We start from the raw sequence: 20,352 nt of genomic DNA on the forward strand, positions 1-20,352 counted from the left end.
ACAGGCTATCCTGATGGACAGATTTGTGTATATAAATTTATCCAACATATATGTTTTTCCAGCTGAGACTTACATGGCAACTTTGAAAGGACAATGTAAACTATTCTCACGATAGCGTGTCCCTTCCACATGCTATTGAGGGAAAGTACACATTAGATTTTTTTTTAAAAGGGACAAAATGATTTTTTCTTTCATCACTAATATCTTTTGATATTTGCTTCTCTGCAACATACTGGAAAAAGAATCCTCTAGCACAAAACCCTTTGATGTCAGATATAGGAAGGCTTATAAGGAAAGTTTATTTAATAGTTTATTGCATCTTAACAACACTGTTTATATAAATGAACCGTACATTTTTAAATTGCTAATCTGGAAACCATCAGTTTCCAAGACTTGGTAAGCTCCCCTTTTTTCAGTGCAAGTTGGAGCATAGCAAAAATGGTTTTGTTATTTAGCTTGGTAATTTAGTTTCGCTACCTCTTCAATTGCTTGGCTGCCCTGGTTTCTGTGTTAATAATATAATTCTTTCTATACTTTCTAGCCCCCAGTGGACTATGGATAATTCAAAAGTTATAAATAAAACATAAAACTTCTGAAACTGCACAGGTTTAAATTATTTTAGTATCCAGTTGGCTGAACTGTCATTTTACAATTTCTCCATGGGTTCCTGTTGTGGAATATTTATGGTTATACAGAGAGGAAATGCTGCTACTTTTTGCAAGCAAACCTGAAGCTCTGCCAGATTCAACTTCAACTCTTACTACATGAGTGGAAATTAGTTACCCAGTCTGAGAAATGGGATGCCCCATACTAAATGTTTTGCATGGATTTTAAAAGACCTTTTAATAGCGCATACAGTGGATTTTGTAATTACTTTTAAGCTTTGTCTAAGCCAGGGGTAGGCAACCTCGGGTCTTTTATGACTCGTGGACTTCAACTCCCAGAATTCCTGAGCCAGAATGGGAGTTGAAGTCCACGAGTCCTAAAAGAGCCGAGGCTGCCTACCCCTGGTCTGAGCCTAAGAAAATCAACTGGGATCACAGCTTTGCCCCTTGGGCTCACTTATCAGCTGCAAGCCCTGGAAGGGCAGAGGTTCTCAGTTCTACCCGAGCAGATCTTATTATTTCAATGCATCTCAGAGCGGGAGAGCAAGTGGGTCGAGTCAGTTGCTGGGATGATCTGCTTCTTCGGCCGCGTGAGATGGAGGCCCGTGCTGTGGCTGTCCCGAAGCAGCTCCTTGTCTGTGGATATCTCCCGTCATGAGCCTTTGCATCAGAATTTCTACGGGAATGGAGACTGAAGGGTCTAGCTGCTCTTTGGGAACTTGGAAGGCATAACAGAGGTAAGATTCCAGGGTCTGCTCAGTTAAGCCATGGTCAATTACGCAGAAAGCTGCCCTCAGATCATCAGGCCTCACGTCTCTGGGAAGAAGAGAGCAAAAGCCATTGCTGAAAAGGTACTTCTAATAAAAAAAAACCGCCACGTGATCTTATTGTCAACTTTCATTCTAAATCTCTAGCATTCTATTTTTGGAGCTGTCCATTTACAGTTGACACTGCTTGTTCCTCCAAGTTTAAATTCATCAAAAAAGAAGAAGAAGAAGAAAAGATGCAATAAAAATGTCAGGCAGAGTATATAGTACCTTGACTTATGGCCATTAGTTAAATCACCGTCCAGGTACGACGGCACTGTGAAAAGCGACTTAGGAGTGTTTTTCACTCGTACGACCTTTGCAGCATCCCTGTGGTCACGTGATCACAATTTGGATGCTTGACAAATGGTTCATATTTATGACCGTTGCGGTGTCCCGGGGTCACGTGATCGCCTTCTGCGACCTGACAAGCAAAATTCAGATTCACCTGACCACCATATTACTAACTTTTAACGACTGCAGTGATTCCCTTTTAAGAACTGTGGCCAGAAAGGTCGTAAAATGGAGCAAAAGTCACTTCACAACTGACTTGCTCAGCAACAGGAATTTTAGGCTCAATGGTGGTCATATGTCAAGGACCACTTGTACCTGTTTAGCTTATTCCTCTTCCACTATTGACTGACCTAATTTTGCCCTCATCCTTTGTTTTCCTCCCCTTTTCTTTTTAGCTAGAAACATCTAAAGATGAAAATGTCTAGTTTGGATCCAGACAGAGGCTGTTTGTAAATGCAAGTGGACAAGGAGAAAATTATAATGAATCTGAATTTAGATGTACTTAAACCATTGGGACACGGTGGCTCAGTGGGTTAGGACGCTGAGCTTGTCGATCAGAAGGTCGGCAGTTTGGCGGGTCGAATCCCGAGTGCCGCGTAACAGAGTGAGCGCCTGTTACTCGTCCCAGCTTCTGCCAACCTAGCAGTTCAAAAGCACGTAAAAATGCAAGTAGAAAAATAGGGACCACTACGGTGGGAAAGTAACAGCGTTCCGTGCACCTTTGGCATCTAGTCATGCCGGCCACACGACCATGGAGACGTCTTCGGACAAGCGCTGGCTCTTCGGCTTTGAAACAGAGATGAGCACCGGCCCCTAGAGTTGGAAACGACTAGCATGCATGTGCGGGGGAACCTTTACCTTTTAAACCTTTGGGAGTCACCTCCCACTCACATACTCACACCAAGGCTCCTAGTTCAGCACGTAGCTCATTCAGATACGTCTGCTTCTCAACCACATATTGGTTCTTAAGTTTTGCAATTAGGGGTTCTATTTTTCCTTCATCATCCTGTAAATGAATGTAAGTAGTTTAGCAGTGTGTTTGTTCATTGTTGCTATTAAGCATCTCCCTTCTCTCAACTGTAGGAAATTATTCAACATTACAAAGAGCTTGTTTTTTTCCCCACTGAAAAAATTCACTGTCTAGGTTTACATATTTCTACAACTAAGGCTTGTTTAACCATAGTTTATCTGATAAATTACAATAGGCTAGCTTCCTAAAGCATGGATACATGTCTTGTCATGTGGAGGAGCCCTTTGGCTTCCCACCAGGAGCAAAATCCCACATGCTGACATGAGAAAAATGAACAGTGAAATAACCAGAATCAATGTAATTTTATTTAATGAAATTGTTTTCTTTGCTCAGCCACAATTACAGACTGGCCAAAATCTTGGTGAGTTTTTTTCCCACTTAGAAAGGTAAATAATATTGTATATGCTTTCTCGGTATTAGTTCCAGTTTTGGAAATCCAGTCTTACTACACATCCCTTCCTTTCATCCCCATAAATACTGAACTGCTTCTTATCCAATGTTCCAACTTACCTCTAAGAATAAGAGTTTGTACATAATAGCACCAACATTTGGCCTGAAGCCAGCTGCATCAAGTAACTCCTGAATCTGTTCATCTGTTTTTAGTGGGAAAGCTGTCCTCAAGGCAAGGCTGTTGCAGGAGAGAGAAAACATATTAGCTTTGGATAAAATTGAGGCACAACGTTTTTAAAAAGGGCTAATATTCCTTATATTAGCTTTTTTTAAAAGGGCACTTATACCTCAGCTCCCCCAAAGCTGAGCAAATAGCTGTGCAAGATGCTGTCTTTCCCTTACCCTTTGTTCATAGATTTTTGTATATATGTTGAGATAGGTAGGTAGGCAGGCAGGCAGGCTGCTAGATGATAGAACAGATAAATAGATACGATAGATAGATAGATAGATAGATAGATAGATAGATAGATAGATAGATAGATAGATAGATAGATAGATAGATAGAAGAAGCAAGCCATGGAAAGATACATACAAGATACAAAGACCCGCGCAAGTATTAGAGAATAAACTAAAGTATACGATGCCATCAAAAGAGTAAAATTGGAATGGAAATGAGCTGATCACATAGCCAGAAGAACTAAGGGCAGGTGGACCAAGGCAGTCATAGAATGGATCCCACTTGATCAAAAGTGTCCACGAAAGGGACCTAAAACAAGATGGATCAACAACATCAGCAAGTATTGCAAGCCCAATTGGCAAAGGAAAACTCAAGACCTTGTTTGTTGAAAACATGCGGAAGAGGCCTTCAGCCTGCAGTGGATAGCCAATGGCTAGAATGATGATGATGATGAAATATATATATCAACTTTCGAAACTGCCCTTTTCACTCACAGAGTGATAATTATTTGCCCAGTGTTCTGCTACCAAGGGACCCAGTTTGCAAACAGATAGCAATATTGAGTGTTATCCCAATCGCCTGTTACAGTTAAGCTTTTATTATTTTTTTTTAAAAAAAGATTAAAAATGGTGGCAATCCAACTAGGATTGCAATGACAGTGGATATGGTGGGGTGAAATTTTACTTCCTCCTCTTACTCTTCGGCCCTAATTTTGCTTCTTGTGTGCCTCCTAAAAGAACAAAGCTACTTTAGCTTTCACCCACAGGTTGGAAGGCTCCCGCACATTTATCCCGGTGCAAGGAGAAAACTGCATTTCGTATAAAATATAAGATCCTCAAGAACAAAGCTTGGATTTGAACAACATACTTACATCTTTTAATCACCTTGATTAGTGCGTGGCCAGGATATAGTTTTTGAAATATTAAAAACCCCAAACATTGCCCTACATCAGTTTAAAATGTGGGTATTTCTAGGGCTCCAATTCTAATTTATTGTCCTGTTGCAGGTGCAGACTATACGGTGGCTCTTACGTGAATTGCTCCTCTGTCAAGTGGCCGGTATTTTCGGCATCGGCAGCAGTCAGCTCTTTTAACAGGTTGTTAAGTTCCAGGAGGTGACTGTGATATACGCCCTCATCCAGCTGTGAAAGAGATGGAAGAAGCTTTAAGACAGGGGTCTTCAAACTTCAAATCTATAATAGAAACCCAGCCAAGGAATGCTCCTGTTCTTTTTACCTATCAGTTGCCACCTTCGGCTTGCTGGGCATCGCTGCTGGGTGGTGACAGACTGTCATGAACTGTGACAAGGGGGAATGAAGGGTGCTGGGGGGGAAATGCTTGGGAAATAGAAAGTAGAGGTTGTACTTTCTCAAGAGGCTGCCTCAAGGCACCCCCAGGTGGAAGAAAGAGGGAGCTGCATGCCAACCTGCGCTGCGATTGACGGTTATGAAAACATCTTGCATGGATTTGATTGCTTACATTGGGATGGGCGATGAGAGACAGTTAAGGCAGTGAGAGTAGAACTTAGGGACTTTGGCATGCAGTTCTCAGTTCTGGCTATGCAATGCTGCAATACACTTGATCTCTAATAAAGCTATACCTTTGTCAATAAATGGAGCCAAGGATCGTTTTTTACCTAGAGATTCAAGCTATGGGCCGTCTGACACTACCACCGTCCCAGAGAAACCAGCTCTGGCATGAACCAATTCATGTATTTCTTTATTATCTTAAGCAAGGAAGATACTTACATTTCCTGTCAGGATATTAAGAAACAAGGCCATCATTTCATTCGACCGAAAGAGCTTGAGGTTTTCATAGATGCTGTAAGTCCAGTCAAAAGCAACAGGTTCACCATATTTTTTCTGAAAGAAGCTTAGGAAGAAATCGGACAGGCTCGATTGTTTCCCTCTCTGTAAAAAAGAAAAAAAAAGAAAAAAAAAAGAAGAAGAGACACTCAAAGACCAAATCGATTATCCTGAAAATGGTAGACTTAGCAATTATATTGCTTACTTGGGTTTGGCTAGTCTAAAGAAAAGAAGAAATAGGGGTGACATGATAGCAGTATTCCAGTATTTGAGGGGCTGCCAGAAAGAGCACCAGAGGGCAGGATGAGAAACAATGGTTGGAAACTGATCAAAGAGAGAAGCAACCTGGAATTAAGGAGAAACTTCCTGACAGTGAGGACTATTAACCAGTGGAACAGCTTGCCCCCAGAAATTGTGGGTGCTCCATCACTGGAGATTTTTAAGAAGAGACTAGACCAGGGGTAGGCAACCTTGGCTCTCTTATGACTCGTGGACTTCAACTCCCAGAATTCCTCAGCCAGGAATGCCTGGCTGAGGAATTCTGGGAGTTGAAGTCCACAGGTCACAAAAGAGCCAAGGTTGCCTACCCCTGGACTAGACATTCACCTGTCTGTGACAGTATAGGACAGGTTCTCGTGCTTGAGCAGAGGGCTGGACTAGAAGACCTCCAAAGTCCCTTCCAATTCTATTCTATTCTATTCTATTCTATTCTATTCTATTCTATTCTATTCTATTCTATTCTATTCTATTCCATTCCATTCCATTCCATTCCATTCCATTCCATTCCATTCCACATTTTCTATTCTATTCTATTCCACATTTTCTATTCTGTTGTGTTCTGTTCTATTCTATTCCACATTTTCTATTCTGCTCTGCTCTACTCTACTCTACTCTACTCTACTCTACTCTACTCTACTCTACTCTACTCTACTCTATTCTATTCTATTCTATTCTATTCTATTCTATTCTATTCTATTCTATTCTAATACAGGTGGTCCTCAACTTATGATTACAACTGGGAACAGACTTTCTATGCCTAAGCAAGGCGTTTTTAAGTGAGTCAAGCCTGGGTTGTTGGTGGGGGTTTTTTGGCCACAATTGTTAAGTGAATAACCGCAGTTGTTAAGTGGTGGTTAAGCAAATTTGGCTTTCCCCATTAACAATGCTTGTCCAAAGCCAGCTGGGAAGTTCACAAATTTTGATCACATGACCCTGGGATGCTGCAATGGTTACAAGTGCAAGAAACGTTCATCACTTTTTTCAGCGCTGTTGTAACTTCAAGCAGTCGCTAAAGAAATGGTTATAAATTGAGGATGGCTTGTACTAGGTACAGAAAGAAAGCAGCCTGAAGCACGTCGGGAAGGCAGAAAATGCCTGTTTCTCAATTAAAGGGTGGGCAGGTTGAACCCTCCAGTTTGCACCTGGGCTCCCATATTCTAGGATGCAGACCCCTCCCAACGTGGCTATTAAATTCTCTCTCGCTCATGTGACCACTTTACACAGCAGTGCAAGTAAAGACAGTTCATTGCAGTTTAATTTTAATTAACACTCTACATTTAAAGCCAATTAAATTAGATGTTGTTTACTCCTGCCCCCTCCGCTTTTTGAAGTCTCTGATCCTTTGTGCCTCCTCAGGACCGAAACCTTTTCTTCCCACCTAAGAAAGTGGGCTGCCCCCTTATGGCCAGGTGAAGGTGGTGCAGGAGGAAAATGTATTTTTTAAATTGCAATTTCTTGCTCTGGTCATCTGCCCTTCTTTCTGACTCAAGGCAACTTTCTCTGAGTCCTGCCTTCATTTTTACCATCTTATGGGGGGGGAGAGGGGGGGAAGAACAGGACTGGGCTGAGAAACTGACTCAAGTCACCCAGAGCACCCCATCTTCAGGGGGGATCCTGGGTCTCCCCAGGCTAAACCAACAGCTCAGCCAGCCCACATTATCCCGGATGTCAGCTCCAGAGAGATTCAGTTGCCCCGAAAGAGGAGAGAGAGAGAGAGAGAGAGAGGAAAACCAAAGAGACCTGTTGATCTGATATAATTTTTTCCCTCCAGATCTCCCTCAGAAGGGCCACGACTTCCTTCTTTGCCAGCTTCTTGTTTCTCACCAGGCCATCACACCTCAGGTACGGGGGAATCTTTTCGCTTCTTCCCTGTGGAGAAGGAAAAAAAAATGGCCCGCTGTGGGCAACCTCAAATGCCTACTGAGATCAAGACAACCCACCCAAACCCAACTCGTGGCATTAGGTTGTTACTCTGGGGGTCCCAGCGAAACAGCTGCTGTACAAAGCTGTGGGAGTGACGACAAGTGACCGTCAGAGGGCTTGCTGAGTGGGGCCAGGCTGCTATGAGGTTGGCCACCCCTGGCTCTGAAGGATATTATTTATTTATTAATTCAATTTGTACACCGCCCTATTCCCGAAGGACTCAGGGCGGTTTACAGGGCAAAATTTAAAAACAATACAGTATAAAATTAAGTTAAAATTAAATTAAATATGGCCCCAAGAATTAAAATCCCAATTGAAAATCATTAAAACCCCTCAGTCCAGGCCTGATAGCTCAAAGAGCCAGGTTTTTAGGTCCCAGCGAAACGAACGAAGGTCAGGGGCAATCCGGAATTCCGTTGGCAATTGGTTCCATAGGGCAGGCGCGCCCACAGAGAACGCCCTCCCCCTGGGGACCGCCGGCCGACAATCCTTGACTGGCGGTACCCTGAGGAGGCCCTCCCTGTGGGAGCGCACAGGACGATGGGAAATTGATGCTGGCAGCAGGTGCTCCCTCAGATATCCCGGACCCAAGCCATTTAGGGCTTTATAGGTCATCACCGGCACCTTGAATCTCACCCGGAGGGCAACTGGAAGCCAATGCAGCTCGCGGAGAAGAGGTGTTACATGGGAGTATCGGGAGACTCCCATCACAACTCGCGCGGCTGCATTCTGCACCAGCTGATAGCCAGGTCCACGATGACGGAAAGATTTCCCTGTACCTAATCCTCCCATCCCCCCACAATCCAGTCACAACTGATGAAGCTCCTTGGTTGAGAAGCGAAACGTCTTCTTCCTCAAAAAAAAAAACAAAAAACCCACAGTCCAGCTGCCTTTTCAGACAGCTCTGACCAGGATGACTGAGCACCTCCATAGACATTTCAGCCAAGCCTGGAAAGATTTTGCAAAGCCATTCAGAATTTGCTGAAGTAAAACACACATTTCTTTTCCGTGGAATAAATTCCCTTTCCGATCTCCTCCCCCCACCCCCACCCCTCTTTTCTCTGGAAGACCAAGAAGAAGAGATCTTTACATTTGGGGTCCTTGGTGCTCTCTGAGCTGGGTTGTTTAATTGCAGACGTTTCATTAGCCAAACGAGGTGACATCAACGGCGCTAACACTGATGATGTTACCTAGTTCGGGTAATAAAATGTCTGCAAGAAAACAACCCAGCTCAGAGAGCACCAAGGACCCTTCATTTGAATCCCGAGCTGCAAATTGGATCTCTGTTGGGGTTAGACCAAGATCCTTGGGGAAGCGAACCCCAGAAATCCATCTGCTGGAGTGGGGGAAGTCGCAGAAGGACTTGCAAGCCCAACCATACCCGCCCGACGAAGGTGTCGCGCTCTCTCAGGAGACCTCCGCCAATTTCCTCCAGAAGCACATCGACTAGCTGGTCGCTTGTCCTGCCCACTGACAAGCTTTTCCAGCGCTCACTTCCACCAAGAATCACGTCTGCAGGAACAAGAATGTAATATCAGACCGGGTAGGAATTTTGAGAAGAGGAGGAGCACTCTACCGAGGGGCTCCTATTTTGTTCATCGCACGCAGTAAAAATACGCCTAACAGAAAACCAGAATAAATGTGGGTAGCCCTCCACTTACGACCACAACTGAGCCCAAAGCTTTTGCCCCATTTTACAACTTTTTCTTGCCACAGTTGTTAAGCGAATCACTGCAGTTCTTGAATTAGTAACCCGGTTGTTAAGTGAAGCTGGCTTCCCCATTGACTTTGCTCATCAGGAGGTTGCAGAAAGGGGATCACGTGACTCTGTCATAAACATGAGTCAGTTGTTCAAGCATCCAAAGGTAAATCACGTGACCGTGGGGGATGCTGCAGCCATGGTCGTACGTGTGAAAAATGCGCACAAGTCACTTTTTTTTCAGCGCCGTCTTTAACTTCGGTCACAAAATGAACTTGTAAATCGAGGACTACACGTACACATCGGCCGCACTAAATTGTACCTGCACATTTGTTCCAGTCCGGGCGGGGTGTGGACGTCCGCTGGACATTGATGAGGTCATTGAAGTAGCGGTCTCGGTCTTCTGAAACTTGTTTGTGTACATCCAACATTATCTCATATTCCTCACGAAGGTCATCAAAATCTTTCTGAAGAATTGACAGCTGAAGGGCGAGGAACAAAGGATGGGAATGAGCACAAGATCTGAAGTTGTGGGTAAGGGATCTGCTGGACTGGGGAGGTGGAAATGAATTAAAATATCTACCGGGAAGATTGTTAAAATTTGAAAATGGAGACGAGAACTACAAACAAACTACGCTCGGGCGTAAATAGAATCACAAGAATCTCTTACTACACAAGGAGAAAGACTTGCTGACTTCTAGTCAAGTTCTACCTCTAGACCTGAATGGAAAAGACAGCCAATGCTGAATCTCCTTCTCCATAATGGAGAATCTGCCAATTTTGCCATGTTTCTGCCCTAAGTACCTTATCAGCCAAATCGTTATACTTTCGTTCCTGCAGTTCAAAATCTCTTCTGGGCACAACATCTCCGTAGTTTGCTTGCATGGTGTTCAGGTCCACTTGAGCTTTGGTGAGGTCCTGGCGGGCCACCCTCAGTGCAACCTTTAGCTTCACTGTGTCCTCCTCTAGAACATCTAGAAGAAAGAAGTCCAGGGACACTTCAAAATTACACTTAATTGGGAGAACCTTGATCCTTCAGATCACTAAGCAGGAAAAAAAATATCCACTAAACAGGAAAAAAAATCAGTCAAGAGTCAAGGACGGGGGAGAATGGACAAGCCAAGATCCAAACTAGACACTGCATGAAAGTACGTTTAAAAACAAAATGAAACAATGTAAATCAGTGCTAAGGTTCCAATGAGCAGGACTGGAACTGTGCGAGCTTGCTGATTGTCAACCCAGCGTCCCGACCAGGTGAGCCACCACGCTCCTCGGCGGAGACTGATGAATTAGTGGGAAAAACTGCATCTTTTTCGTCTACCTTGCTCCTTGATGAGCCTCAGTTCTTCCTTCTGACGGTACATTTCGTTGAGGTCCAAAAGTAATAGCTTGCGGGCGTCACACTCATTGAGATAGCGAAGATATTCCTCGGCCACCGTCTTTCGCAGTTTAGCCACCTGTACAATGAAAGGAAAGGGCAGGGGGGGGGGAGGCCATGTGATTAAAAGTCAGATTTTAATTTCAGTAGGGGAACCTTATTCTGAAACATTTTATTCAATACCCGGTAGGTAACTTTGGTGGGCTTAAAAAACTCAAGGAGATGATACCTCCTGAAAGGCAGGACAAGAAGCAACGGATGGACACTTAATCAAGGAGAGAAGCAACCTAGAACTAAGGAGAAACTTCCTGACAGTTAGAACAATTAACCAGTGGAACAATTTGTCTCCAGAAGCGGTGAATGCTCCAGCACTGGAAGTTTTTAAGACGAGACTGAACAGACATTTGTCTGAAATCGTATAGGGTTTCCTGCCTGAGCAGGGGGTTGGACTAGATGACCTCGAAGGTCCCGTCCAACACCACCACCACCATCATCATCATCATTATATACATACAGCGTTAATCACACAAGCATAGAAGATGGCGGATAGGCAGCAAAGACTATAAAGAGCTCCTCCAAAAGTAAGTTTTTTTAAAAAAAATAATTTTAATTTTATATTTACTTTTAACCCTTTTTAACCTTGCATTTTAACCTATTTTTAAACCTGTTTTAACCCCGGTTTGACTTTTTATAAAAGTCACAAGACTTTTTATAAAAGCATTAGGAAGGAGCCCAGAAGCCGGAGTCTAGTAGTGGAATTGTAATGCAGCTGACTAAACGGACTTTGGCCAGATTGGAAAAACACAGACATACGGGTAGTCTCTGACTTACAACAATTCATTTAGTGACTATTCAAAGTTATGGCAGTACTGAAAAAGGTGACTTATGACCACTTTTCACACTTAAAAACAACCATTGCAGCATCTCCAAGATCAGGGGATAAAAATTCGGATGCTTTGGCACCTGGGTCATATTTATGATAGTCGTGGTGTCCCTGGGTCATGGAACCCCCCCCCTTTGCGACTTTCTGAATAAGCAAAGTCAATGGGGAAGCCAGATTCACTGAACAACCGTATTACTAACTTACCAGCAGTGATTTGCTTAACAACTGTGGCAAGAAAGGTCGTTAAATGGAACAAAACTCACTTAACAAATGCCTCGCTTAGCATCAGTTGTGGTCGTAGGTTGACTACCTGTATGGGACAAATGCCGATAAAGGACCGATGTTTTTGTCCATTAAACTAAATCAGCCACTTGCAATTTTGGTCTGTTTTGGGGGACACCATATATTCTACAATGCTCTATCTCAAGAGAAATACTTTCTTCCATGAGGTATAATGAAATAGCTGCACTCTGTCGTAAGAACCGATCATCCGACACAAACCCGATTTCTTTCTGCCTGATAATTACAATCACATGTTCCATATTAATTACTCCGCGTGACTCTCTTCTTATCATGCTTTTCTTTTCACAAAGACAACCAGGGAAGCCCTCTGAGGAAGGCAGTCAGAAGAGTTTTGAAAAGGCAACAGCTGTGCCTGCAAGGATGCACAATCCAATTTCCGAAGCCCGGCTGCTTGAAATTATGAACAGGGCAAGTTGAAGACTCACCTGGGTCTCTAGCGAACATTTTTCCTCCTTCATTTTGTCAATCAGCTTCAGTAAATAGAGCCGTTCCTCCTTCAATTTCGCGATTTCAATTTTCTCCTGCCGTTGAAAAGCCAGGATTTGCTGAGTACATTGATCAGAGGCGGTGACCAGAACACCGTTCACTGATTCCAGAGTGCAGATCTTTTCCTGCAGATGGGCTAAAGGCAGACAAAGAGGCATCTCCGAGTTACTAAAAATCATAAAGACCGTTGGGTAGGGCCTTTTAAGAGTGCTGTGTTTAAAATCAGCTTAATCTCCAACTACTATTGGTATGGAATATTTCCTTAGGACAACCACGTACAACAATTACTCAAGGAAAACCAGCAGTTGGGATCTTATGTTCCCCACTACTCTGCTCAATGAACTTACTAATTAGAAAGTACTGTTTAGGATTCTCTATCGTTTACCGGCTGGAAAGAAAGTTAAATTTTTGGGTAATTCAGGAACCGTGTTTGCATTTAGAAACTGCTGTGTAGTTGAAGAGGATACCAAAATCAAGAAAAACAGTGTTCAGGGCTGTACGTGAGACTGACAGCTGGTTCCCTCTGCACTAAGTTGTGTGATGTCTTTGGCTTGATCTTAGCAGGATGCAGGAGCTCAGCTATAATCCTACAGTTTATATTATAGTGATCCTTGAGTTACAACCTGCAATTCAGCCCAGATTTGCCAATCGTTAAGCAGATCATGTAATCATCCCTCATTTTATGATCTTGGATCATAGTATGGCAGATATTGGAAATTTGAACCCGGGTCATTATAGAACTCTGCTGTGATATACAGATAGTCCTTGACTTAACAATAGTTGGCTTAGTGACCATCCGAAAGTGCAACGGCCCTGAAAAAAGTGACTTATGACCACTTATGGTTGAGAAGAAGAAAGGGACCATCTGGACTAATTGGCATCCTGATATTTTTCATTAAAATGCTGAGAACCAGCTGTGAAAATTAGCGGGTTCAATATCGTTCTAACATTTGGTAAAATGGTATCATAACTCTCTTACCTATTGTTGATTCATACTCCCTCTTGATGGAAGCCAGCAAAGGTTTGTAAGTCTTGAATTCTTCCATGAAACATTCAAATACTTCTCTATAAGGCTAAAAAAAAGGAAGTGGGTGGTGGGGGAAGAGAGAAAGAAATAAAAAATATATATGCTGGTTGGGCAATTCTGGGCGTTGACACTCACGCATTTAAAGTTGCAAACTTTGAGAAACACTGCATTAACAGTGATGTTCTGTTCACACCACAGTGGGATTCTGGATCTGCCTTTTTTTTACTTTAAAGAGATTCTTGGTGGAGTTAAATCAATTAAGCTTCACCACAGGGATAGGCATTGCCTTGAAAGCCAGTTTAGTGTAGTGATTAAGGTGCTAGCCTAGAAAGCAGTAGACCGTGAGTTCTAGTCCCGCCTTAGGCATGAAAGCCAATTGGGTGAGTTTGTGCCAATCACTAGGAGATGGTGAGTTCTAGTCCTGCCTTAGGCATGAAAGTGACTGACTTTGAGCCAGTCACTCTCACACACCCCAATCCACCTCACAGGTCTGTTGTTATGGGGCAAATAGGAAGAGGGAGGAGTATTATGTATGTTCATCATCTTGAGTTACTTATAAAATAAAGGCGGGATAAAAATCTAATAAGAAACACATTGGATCCCTCGGAGCTTGAATTAGTCTCAGGGATTCAGAGGGGTGTTTGGCCACGTCCAGGCCATAAAAAAGTTTGAATTTCTATTTTTCCTAGTTTCCTCCTTTCCTGGTCAGAGCAAAAAGCCGTGCTGAGGTTTAGCAACTGTGGGCAAAGATATTCCGTAGGCAGAACGCCGCTTCTCAAACCTGCAGCCTAAGTTCTTGAACTTTTCCTTTGGTCAGGTCGAGCACTTGCAGCTCCGTCCGCAAGTAGGATTCCAGCTCTTCAAGGTAACGTGGCTTCGAAATCGGCACGAGAGGTCTGTTGGCGCTGCAAGGCAGAATATTAGCATTGGCTGGGACATTATATTTTGCCCAGGTTGAACATGATTACGTTGCTGCCACGATGACAAACCCCACTTGTGGAAAGATAACCAACAAAGCCACCACAAGCAGATGTGGCAGTCAAAGGTCAAATTCTCAAAGCAAAGTCAAGTCCGCATTCCGGATAGAGCGGACCATTGGTTTGAAAGAGGGGTAAAAGAGGCCATTTATGTTAACGTTGGGCAGCCGTCTCTCAGGAAAGGGGGAGGGATAAGACACCCCCCCCATCTCCTGTCTACCACACAATCTTTTCAGCAGTTCCAAGAAGATTCCACAACCAATTCCACCCTGACTCTGAGGGCACACATAAGCTCCCAAGTGATCTCAAGAGTCTCAAGGAGAGTGCCAATGACCAGATGACTGCAAAGAAATACAACCCTTCCCTACACCCCCACCCACCCATGCTGCCAGAACCGATGAAACATCTTGGATGAGAAGTGAAATGCCTTCTTCTTCCTCAAGGTAAAAAAACAACAACCCAGTCCAGTTGCCTTTTGGAAAAGCACCTTGAAGTCAAATTCTCTTTCCGGAGAAGAGAATTCCAACTGGGGCAATTACAGACTTGTCAGAAATATTCTCAGCCTCCTATGACGTAAAGTTTAGTTCGTAAAGCCCGAGGTGACCCATTTTCCAAAACTGCCATCCAATTTTTCTGTAATGTGGTGGCAGGGACAGACGTTTAAATACATGGGGGATTAACACTGGATTTAAATTTCTATTTTTTCCTGCTTTTCTTCCTAGGCTTACTATAGGGGGGGGGCTGTAGGTCTCAAAAATGTTACACCCCCACTTCGCTGCCCTGTCTGGGCTATTCACAACCTCCTATGACAGAGTACAATGCGTTAGTGATTTAAACACTTATTTTTAAAGCAATGCCGTGGGAGTTGCAAAATGTCTACTTCAAAACCTCCAGGCGCACAATAGTAGGGCTGGGGTGAAAAAATGGGATAGTATCGTATTTCAGGATATGCTTGTTTAGCCTCCTATTTTCTCCTAGTGTGCTCAAAAGCTTCAGGCGCCATCTTCTTTCTGGCTCTGGTAGGTTCCCAATCTGATATGTAAACAGTAGTTGCCAGCTTTTCCATTATTGTTGAAAAGAAGGCAAAGAGATGGTTGAAATGAAAACCGAGAAATCAGTAGGGATATAAATGGTTCTGAATGGAAATAGCTCAGTTCCCAACAGCCGTGTGACCCCAATTCCTTTGCTTCAATAAATCTTGCTAAAAAAAAACACAACTCTCCAACAATCTTGCTCAGAAGGAATCACTTTTGGCTGGGGGCAGCTGCCCAAGACCCTGACACTAAGTGCCTCTTGCAATCTTATCCCTCCCTCAGAGATGCCACGGATTCTTCCCTTGTCAATGCAGCAACTGCCCTACTATAGACTTACAACTTCTTCCCCCGTTAGCAGAGAATCTGTCTCTTCTGAACAGATAGAGGAGAGTGAGCCAAGCAGCAGATGTCACTCTGGAGCATGAAATCTCTTTCTTTTATGTACTTATTAAAGACATTTTAAGAAAATAAAAGAGTCCTCAACTTACAACACTTCATTTAGCGACCCGCTTAAAGTTACATCAGCACTGAAAAAGGTGGCTTATCACCGTTTTCCACACGTACGACCATTCCAGCATCCCCGCGGCCATGTGATCAAAATTCAGACATTTGGCAACCGTCTCATATTTATGACGGTTGCAGTGTCCCGGGGTCATGTGATCCCCTTTCGTGACCTTCTAACAAGCCAGAGTCAATGGGGAAGCCAGATTCACTTAAAAACTGTGTTATTAATTTAAGAACTGCAATGATTTACTTAATAAGTGCGGCAAGAATGGTCGTAAAATGGGGCAGTGAAATTATTGCCCCTAATCAGGCAAATCAATTTTTCCATCCAGAGCCTTTCCAATATTTGTGCACAGAAAGTTACAGCAGTTATTACATACAAAAACAATCTTCCACAGCTCTTTTCTCATGGACTATCCATTACACCCAGCGGAAAAAACCTTTCCGGTTTCAGTTGAATGTGGATGTTTAAAATTCTTTGTCTCACTGTGTTTATTTGAACCCCAAATTTCCTGGCTTTTTTTTTTTTGGAAGTATGGAAATTTGACATTTCGACGCCATTTCCAGACCTACCTTTGCCAATCAGGGAGAGTGCACGGTTTTCGGTTCTGAAGGATCCCTTGGCCTGGTTCATAGGCTGGCCAGGTGGACAAGTGGTTGCTACTTGAATGGAACTGGGGAGGATGAAAATAAGCCATTCACCTTTCTTTCTATAAAAGAGGTTATTTCCTCATTTTTGTCTCTATATATGCCACTTTAGGAACAATGACTACAGTTTATAGAACCCAAATACAGTGTGATTTGTTTTTATGGGGAAGCCATGAAATGACCGGGACATGGTGGCTCAGTGGGTTAGGATGCTGAGCTTGTCGATCAGAAGGTCGGCAGTTTGGTGGGTCGAATCCCGAGTGCCGCGTAACAGAGTGAGCGCCTGTTACTCATCCCAGCTTCTGCCAACCTAGCAGTTCGAAAGCACGTAAAAATGCAAGTAGAAAAACAGGGACCACTACGGTGAGAAGGTAACAGCATTCTGTGCACCTTTGGCATCTAGTCATGCCGGCCACACGACCACGGAGACATCCTCGGACAAGCGCTGGCTCTTCGGCTTTGAAAGGGAGATGAGCACCGGCCCCTAGAGTCGGAAACTCTACTTCAGGGGTCCTCAAACTTGGCCCTTTTTATGACTTGTGGACTTCAAGTCCAACTCCCTGCCTGGCTGAGGAATTCTGGGAGTTGAAGTCCACAAGTCATAAAAAGGGCCAAGTTTGAAGACTCCTGGGCTAGTAGCTGTGTTGGCCTTCTAGACCAGGGGTCTGCAACCTTGACAACCTTAAGGCTTGTGGACTTTAGCTCCCAAAATTCCTCAGCCAGGCACGCTGGCTGAGTAATTCTGGGAGTTGAAGTCCACAAGTCATAAAAGGGCCAAGTTTGAAGACCCCTGGTCTACTCCAATGTTTGCTACTGCCTCCCAGCATTTGCTTTTGAAGGGGGCATCCTCATTTTTGTCATGGTAGAGGCTCTCCTGTAAGGCCCACAATACTTAAGATTACTACGTGGTTTCCAAGGCCTGAGTATCTGATGCTGAAACCTGCTAGGTTAGGCCACAGAGTTATGCAAACAGATGTTGGAACAAATATTGGCCTCTGCAAAAGTGAAAAGATGGGCTAGCTGAGCTAGGGCTACTTACCACATACTTCTGTTTCTTCTGAGATGAGACCTTCACAATAGGCAAGATTTTACCAGTTACACTTTGAGAACCTTGATGAAAGGAGACCCTGTGGTACAGCAAGAAACAGGAGTTGGAGAACTCAAGATAGGGAGACCGAGTTACACAAGCTCTCCAATCCCAATTCACACCACTCTTTTCAGTGCCCAAACTCTCAGATAATCCTCGACTTACATCAGTTCATTTAGGGACCGTTCAAAGTTACATCACTGACTTATGACTATTTTTCACACTTATGACCACTGCAGCATCCCGATGGTCGTCTGATCAAAATTTGGATGCTTGGCAACTGACTCACATTTATGACGGTTCCACTGTCCTGGGGTCATGTGATCCCCCTTTTGCAACCTTCTGACAAGCAAAGTCAATGGGGAAGCTGGATTCACTTAATGATGGTGTTACTAACTTAAGAAAGCAGCGATTCACTTAACCACTGTGGCAAGGCAGGTTGTAAAACGGGGAAAATTCACTTAGCAATTATCTCGTGGACAACAGAAATTTGGGGCTCAATTGTGGTCGTAAGTTGAGGACTACCTGTACAAGGTGACCCAAGTTTATCCCCACTGCAGCTGACTTACATTTTTTAATTCCCAACTTTTTCTAACCGGCCAAGCTGCTGCACAGAGCTTTTCTGTGGTTAGCAACTTAAACTGCCTTTCATACAACACTTCTTCCTCCTATTTGTCTGAGGCGGTTTGTTTTTAAATGGGAGAATGTCCATTTTCTTTTTCTTTTTTTTTCTATCTTGACCAAGCGGCGTAAAAAATGCAAACTGTTTATATATAGGAATATGTATATAATTTTATTTCCATTAAAAATTGTTGAGAATTTTTTTTTACAAAAGAAAGTTTTTTTAAAAAAACAAATGCTGATATTATTTTTTTTACAGAGTAGAACAGATGTTTAGCAGGCTCAGTTCAACGCCCCATCTAAGTGGCAGGAGAAACTTTTTAAACAGAGCTTGAAAACTATTCCTAAGATTACTTCTTTACACCCGAATCTCCAAATGAGCTAGGCAACCACTCCTGTTGTCGCCAGGCGGTCGAGTCCACGGTTATGCTGTTGATTATTACGGAAATTAAAAGTGTAAATATAGAATTAATGTTCTCTTCATTGCAGTTACCTTTTATCAGCTTCTGGACCATCCGACCTAGAATATTAAGAGGGATAAATATATAAGTTAATTTTGCCCAGGAGCTTTATTTTTAAAAGCTCCAATGCAACAGTGCAAACGAAACAAACCAGGGCTCTTTAATTATGCCTGGCTAATAAAAAGCTGATCATCACCTACGGCTTGCAGCCTGCAATTTGAATCCACCTGCCATTTGAATTCCCCGCAAGAAAACAGAAAGAAATGGTGGGCGGGGCGACCGCTTCCGCCAGCAAATCAGGAACGAGATACCCGCGACGGCCCCGCCCACAAGGTGGTGTCTCATGCAGAGGCGTCAGAGGGGAGGGCTTAGCGCAGTGAGGTCACCGGAGGGGCGGGGCTCGCCCAACCCGTCCTGGCTGGCTGGAGATAAAAGGGCATCCCGCCCTTTCACTGACGGGGGGACTGCTGGGAGTTGTAGTTCAGTCTTGCAGACGCGACGCGACAAAGCCGAAAGCCCAACCCCTTCAGGACCGACCGCTGAAGAAGCCAGCCAGGCGGAAAAGAAACGCGCCTCTCCGGCATGACCGCTCCCTGTTTCCAACCTGGACGGGGCTCTTTCGTCTATTCTTCTCACTTCAAGCGTCCCTCGAAGCGGACTCACCCGATAAAAATGGAGGGGCGGGCCTCCATGGCCGCGGACAGGGGAACAGCCGCGGAGGCTGTTGACTGGGGGTCGCCACGGCAACAGGCCCCGCCCCACGCCGCTTGAGCGAGGCTGCCGCGCCCTCTAGAGGCGTCCCGCGGTAGCGCGCGGGCCAGTTGTTCGCCGCGGGCTTTTTCCGCCAGAATCCCGGGCATCTGTCGGAGCGGGGCGGCTTCCTTGGACCGGGAGGGGGGCTGGGATGCTTGCGCGACGGATAGTTAGTTTTTATGGCGGGGAAAGGCGGGGGCGGTTAGGAGCCTTAACTGGCCGTGCCGCGAGCCCTTCGAGGAAAGCTTACAGGCTACTGCGCGCAAGTTGGAGAACCGGCGTGTCGAATCCCGAAATGGGTTGCTTTTCTTTACATTCGTCCTTCTGCAAATTGCAGCGTTGCAAGGAAGGAGGGGCGGCGGCCTTTCATAGCAAGCCTGCGTTTTAGAAGGAATGTCGATATTGCACGGGACGGGGAATAGGGTAAATGTCGTCTTCGGGATTGTGTATAGATGGATCTCGCTGAGTTGTTTCCCTTGTCGCAGCTGATTTGCTGCTAATTCTGCGATGGGTTTTTTTTTATATATATAAGAACATAGAATAACAGGGTTGGAAGGGACCTTGGAGGTCTTCTAGTCCAGCTCCGTGCTTAAACGGGAAACCCTATAACTCTAGTCACGTCATCGCCTCCCTCCCGCTTTCCCAAATATTCCATCCATGCAGCGCTTGCATGGTTTATTTGCTAAGGAATGCGGCCCGAACATTCAGCGCTGGCTTGGAAGCTCCCCGTCTACCTTTCCTACGCACCCTCTTACTCGCTATCCCGAAGGCCTTTGCGACGCCATCGAGCGGGCGGGCTCTCCCTCGCGGGCTTTCTCGGGACTTGTAGTCTTCGCTGACTCGAGCCAGCCCAGCCCTGGACCGGCAGCCGGACTCGTCTTCCCGTCATGCCGCGCGTCTCCA

General features: G+C 44.4%; 1 protein-coding gene across 1 annotated transcript; it reads right to left on the reverse strand.

Moving 5' to 3' along the window:
- Nucleotides 1-82: 82 nt before the first annotated feature.
- Nucleotides 83-19,388, reverse strand: TSNAXIP1 (translin associated factor X interacting protein 1; the record flags this gene model as incomplete). The annotated part of the gene is made up of 17 exons (XM_083370286.1): nucleotides 83-1,421; nucleotides 2,605-2,711; nucleotides 3,246-3,363; nucleotides 4,614-4,723; nucleotides 5,330-5,491; nucleotides 7,406-7,534; nucleotides 8,970-9,100; nucleotides 9,610-9,769; nucleotides 10,092-10,261; nucleotides 10,609-10,744; nucleotides 12,277-12,473; nucleotides 13,317-13,410; nucleotides 14,146-14,269; nucleotides 16,453-16,553; nucleotides 17,567-17,654; nucleotides 18,729-18,755; nucleotides 19,360-19,388. 17 exons carry the CDS (start codon nucleotides 19,386-19,388, stop codon nucleotides 1,163-1,165), a joined length of 2,142 nt encoding a protein of 713 aa, XP_083226412.1. The 3' UTR covers nucleotides 83-1,162.
- Nucleotides 19,389-20,352: the final 964 nt, after the last annotated feature.

Source organism: Vipera ursinii, assembly GCF_947247035.1.
Source record: "Vipera ursinii genome assembly, chromosome: 10".
NCBI classification, from domain to species: Eukaryota; Metazoa; Chordata; class Lepidosauria; order Squamata; family Viperidae; genus Vipera; species Vipera ursinii.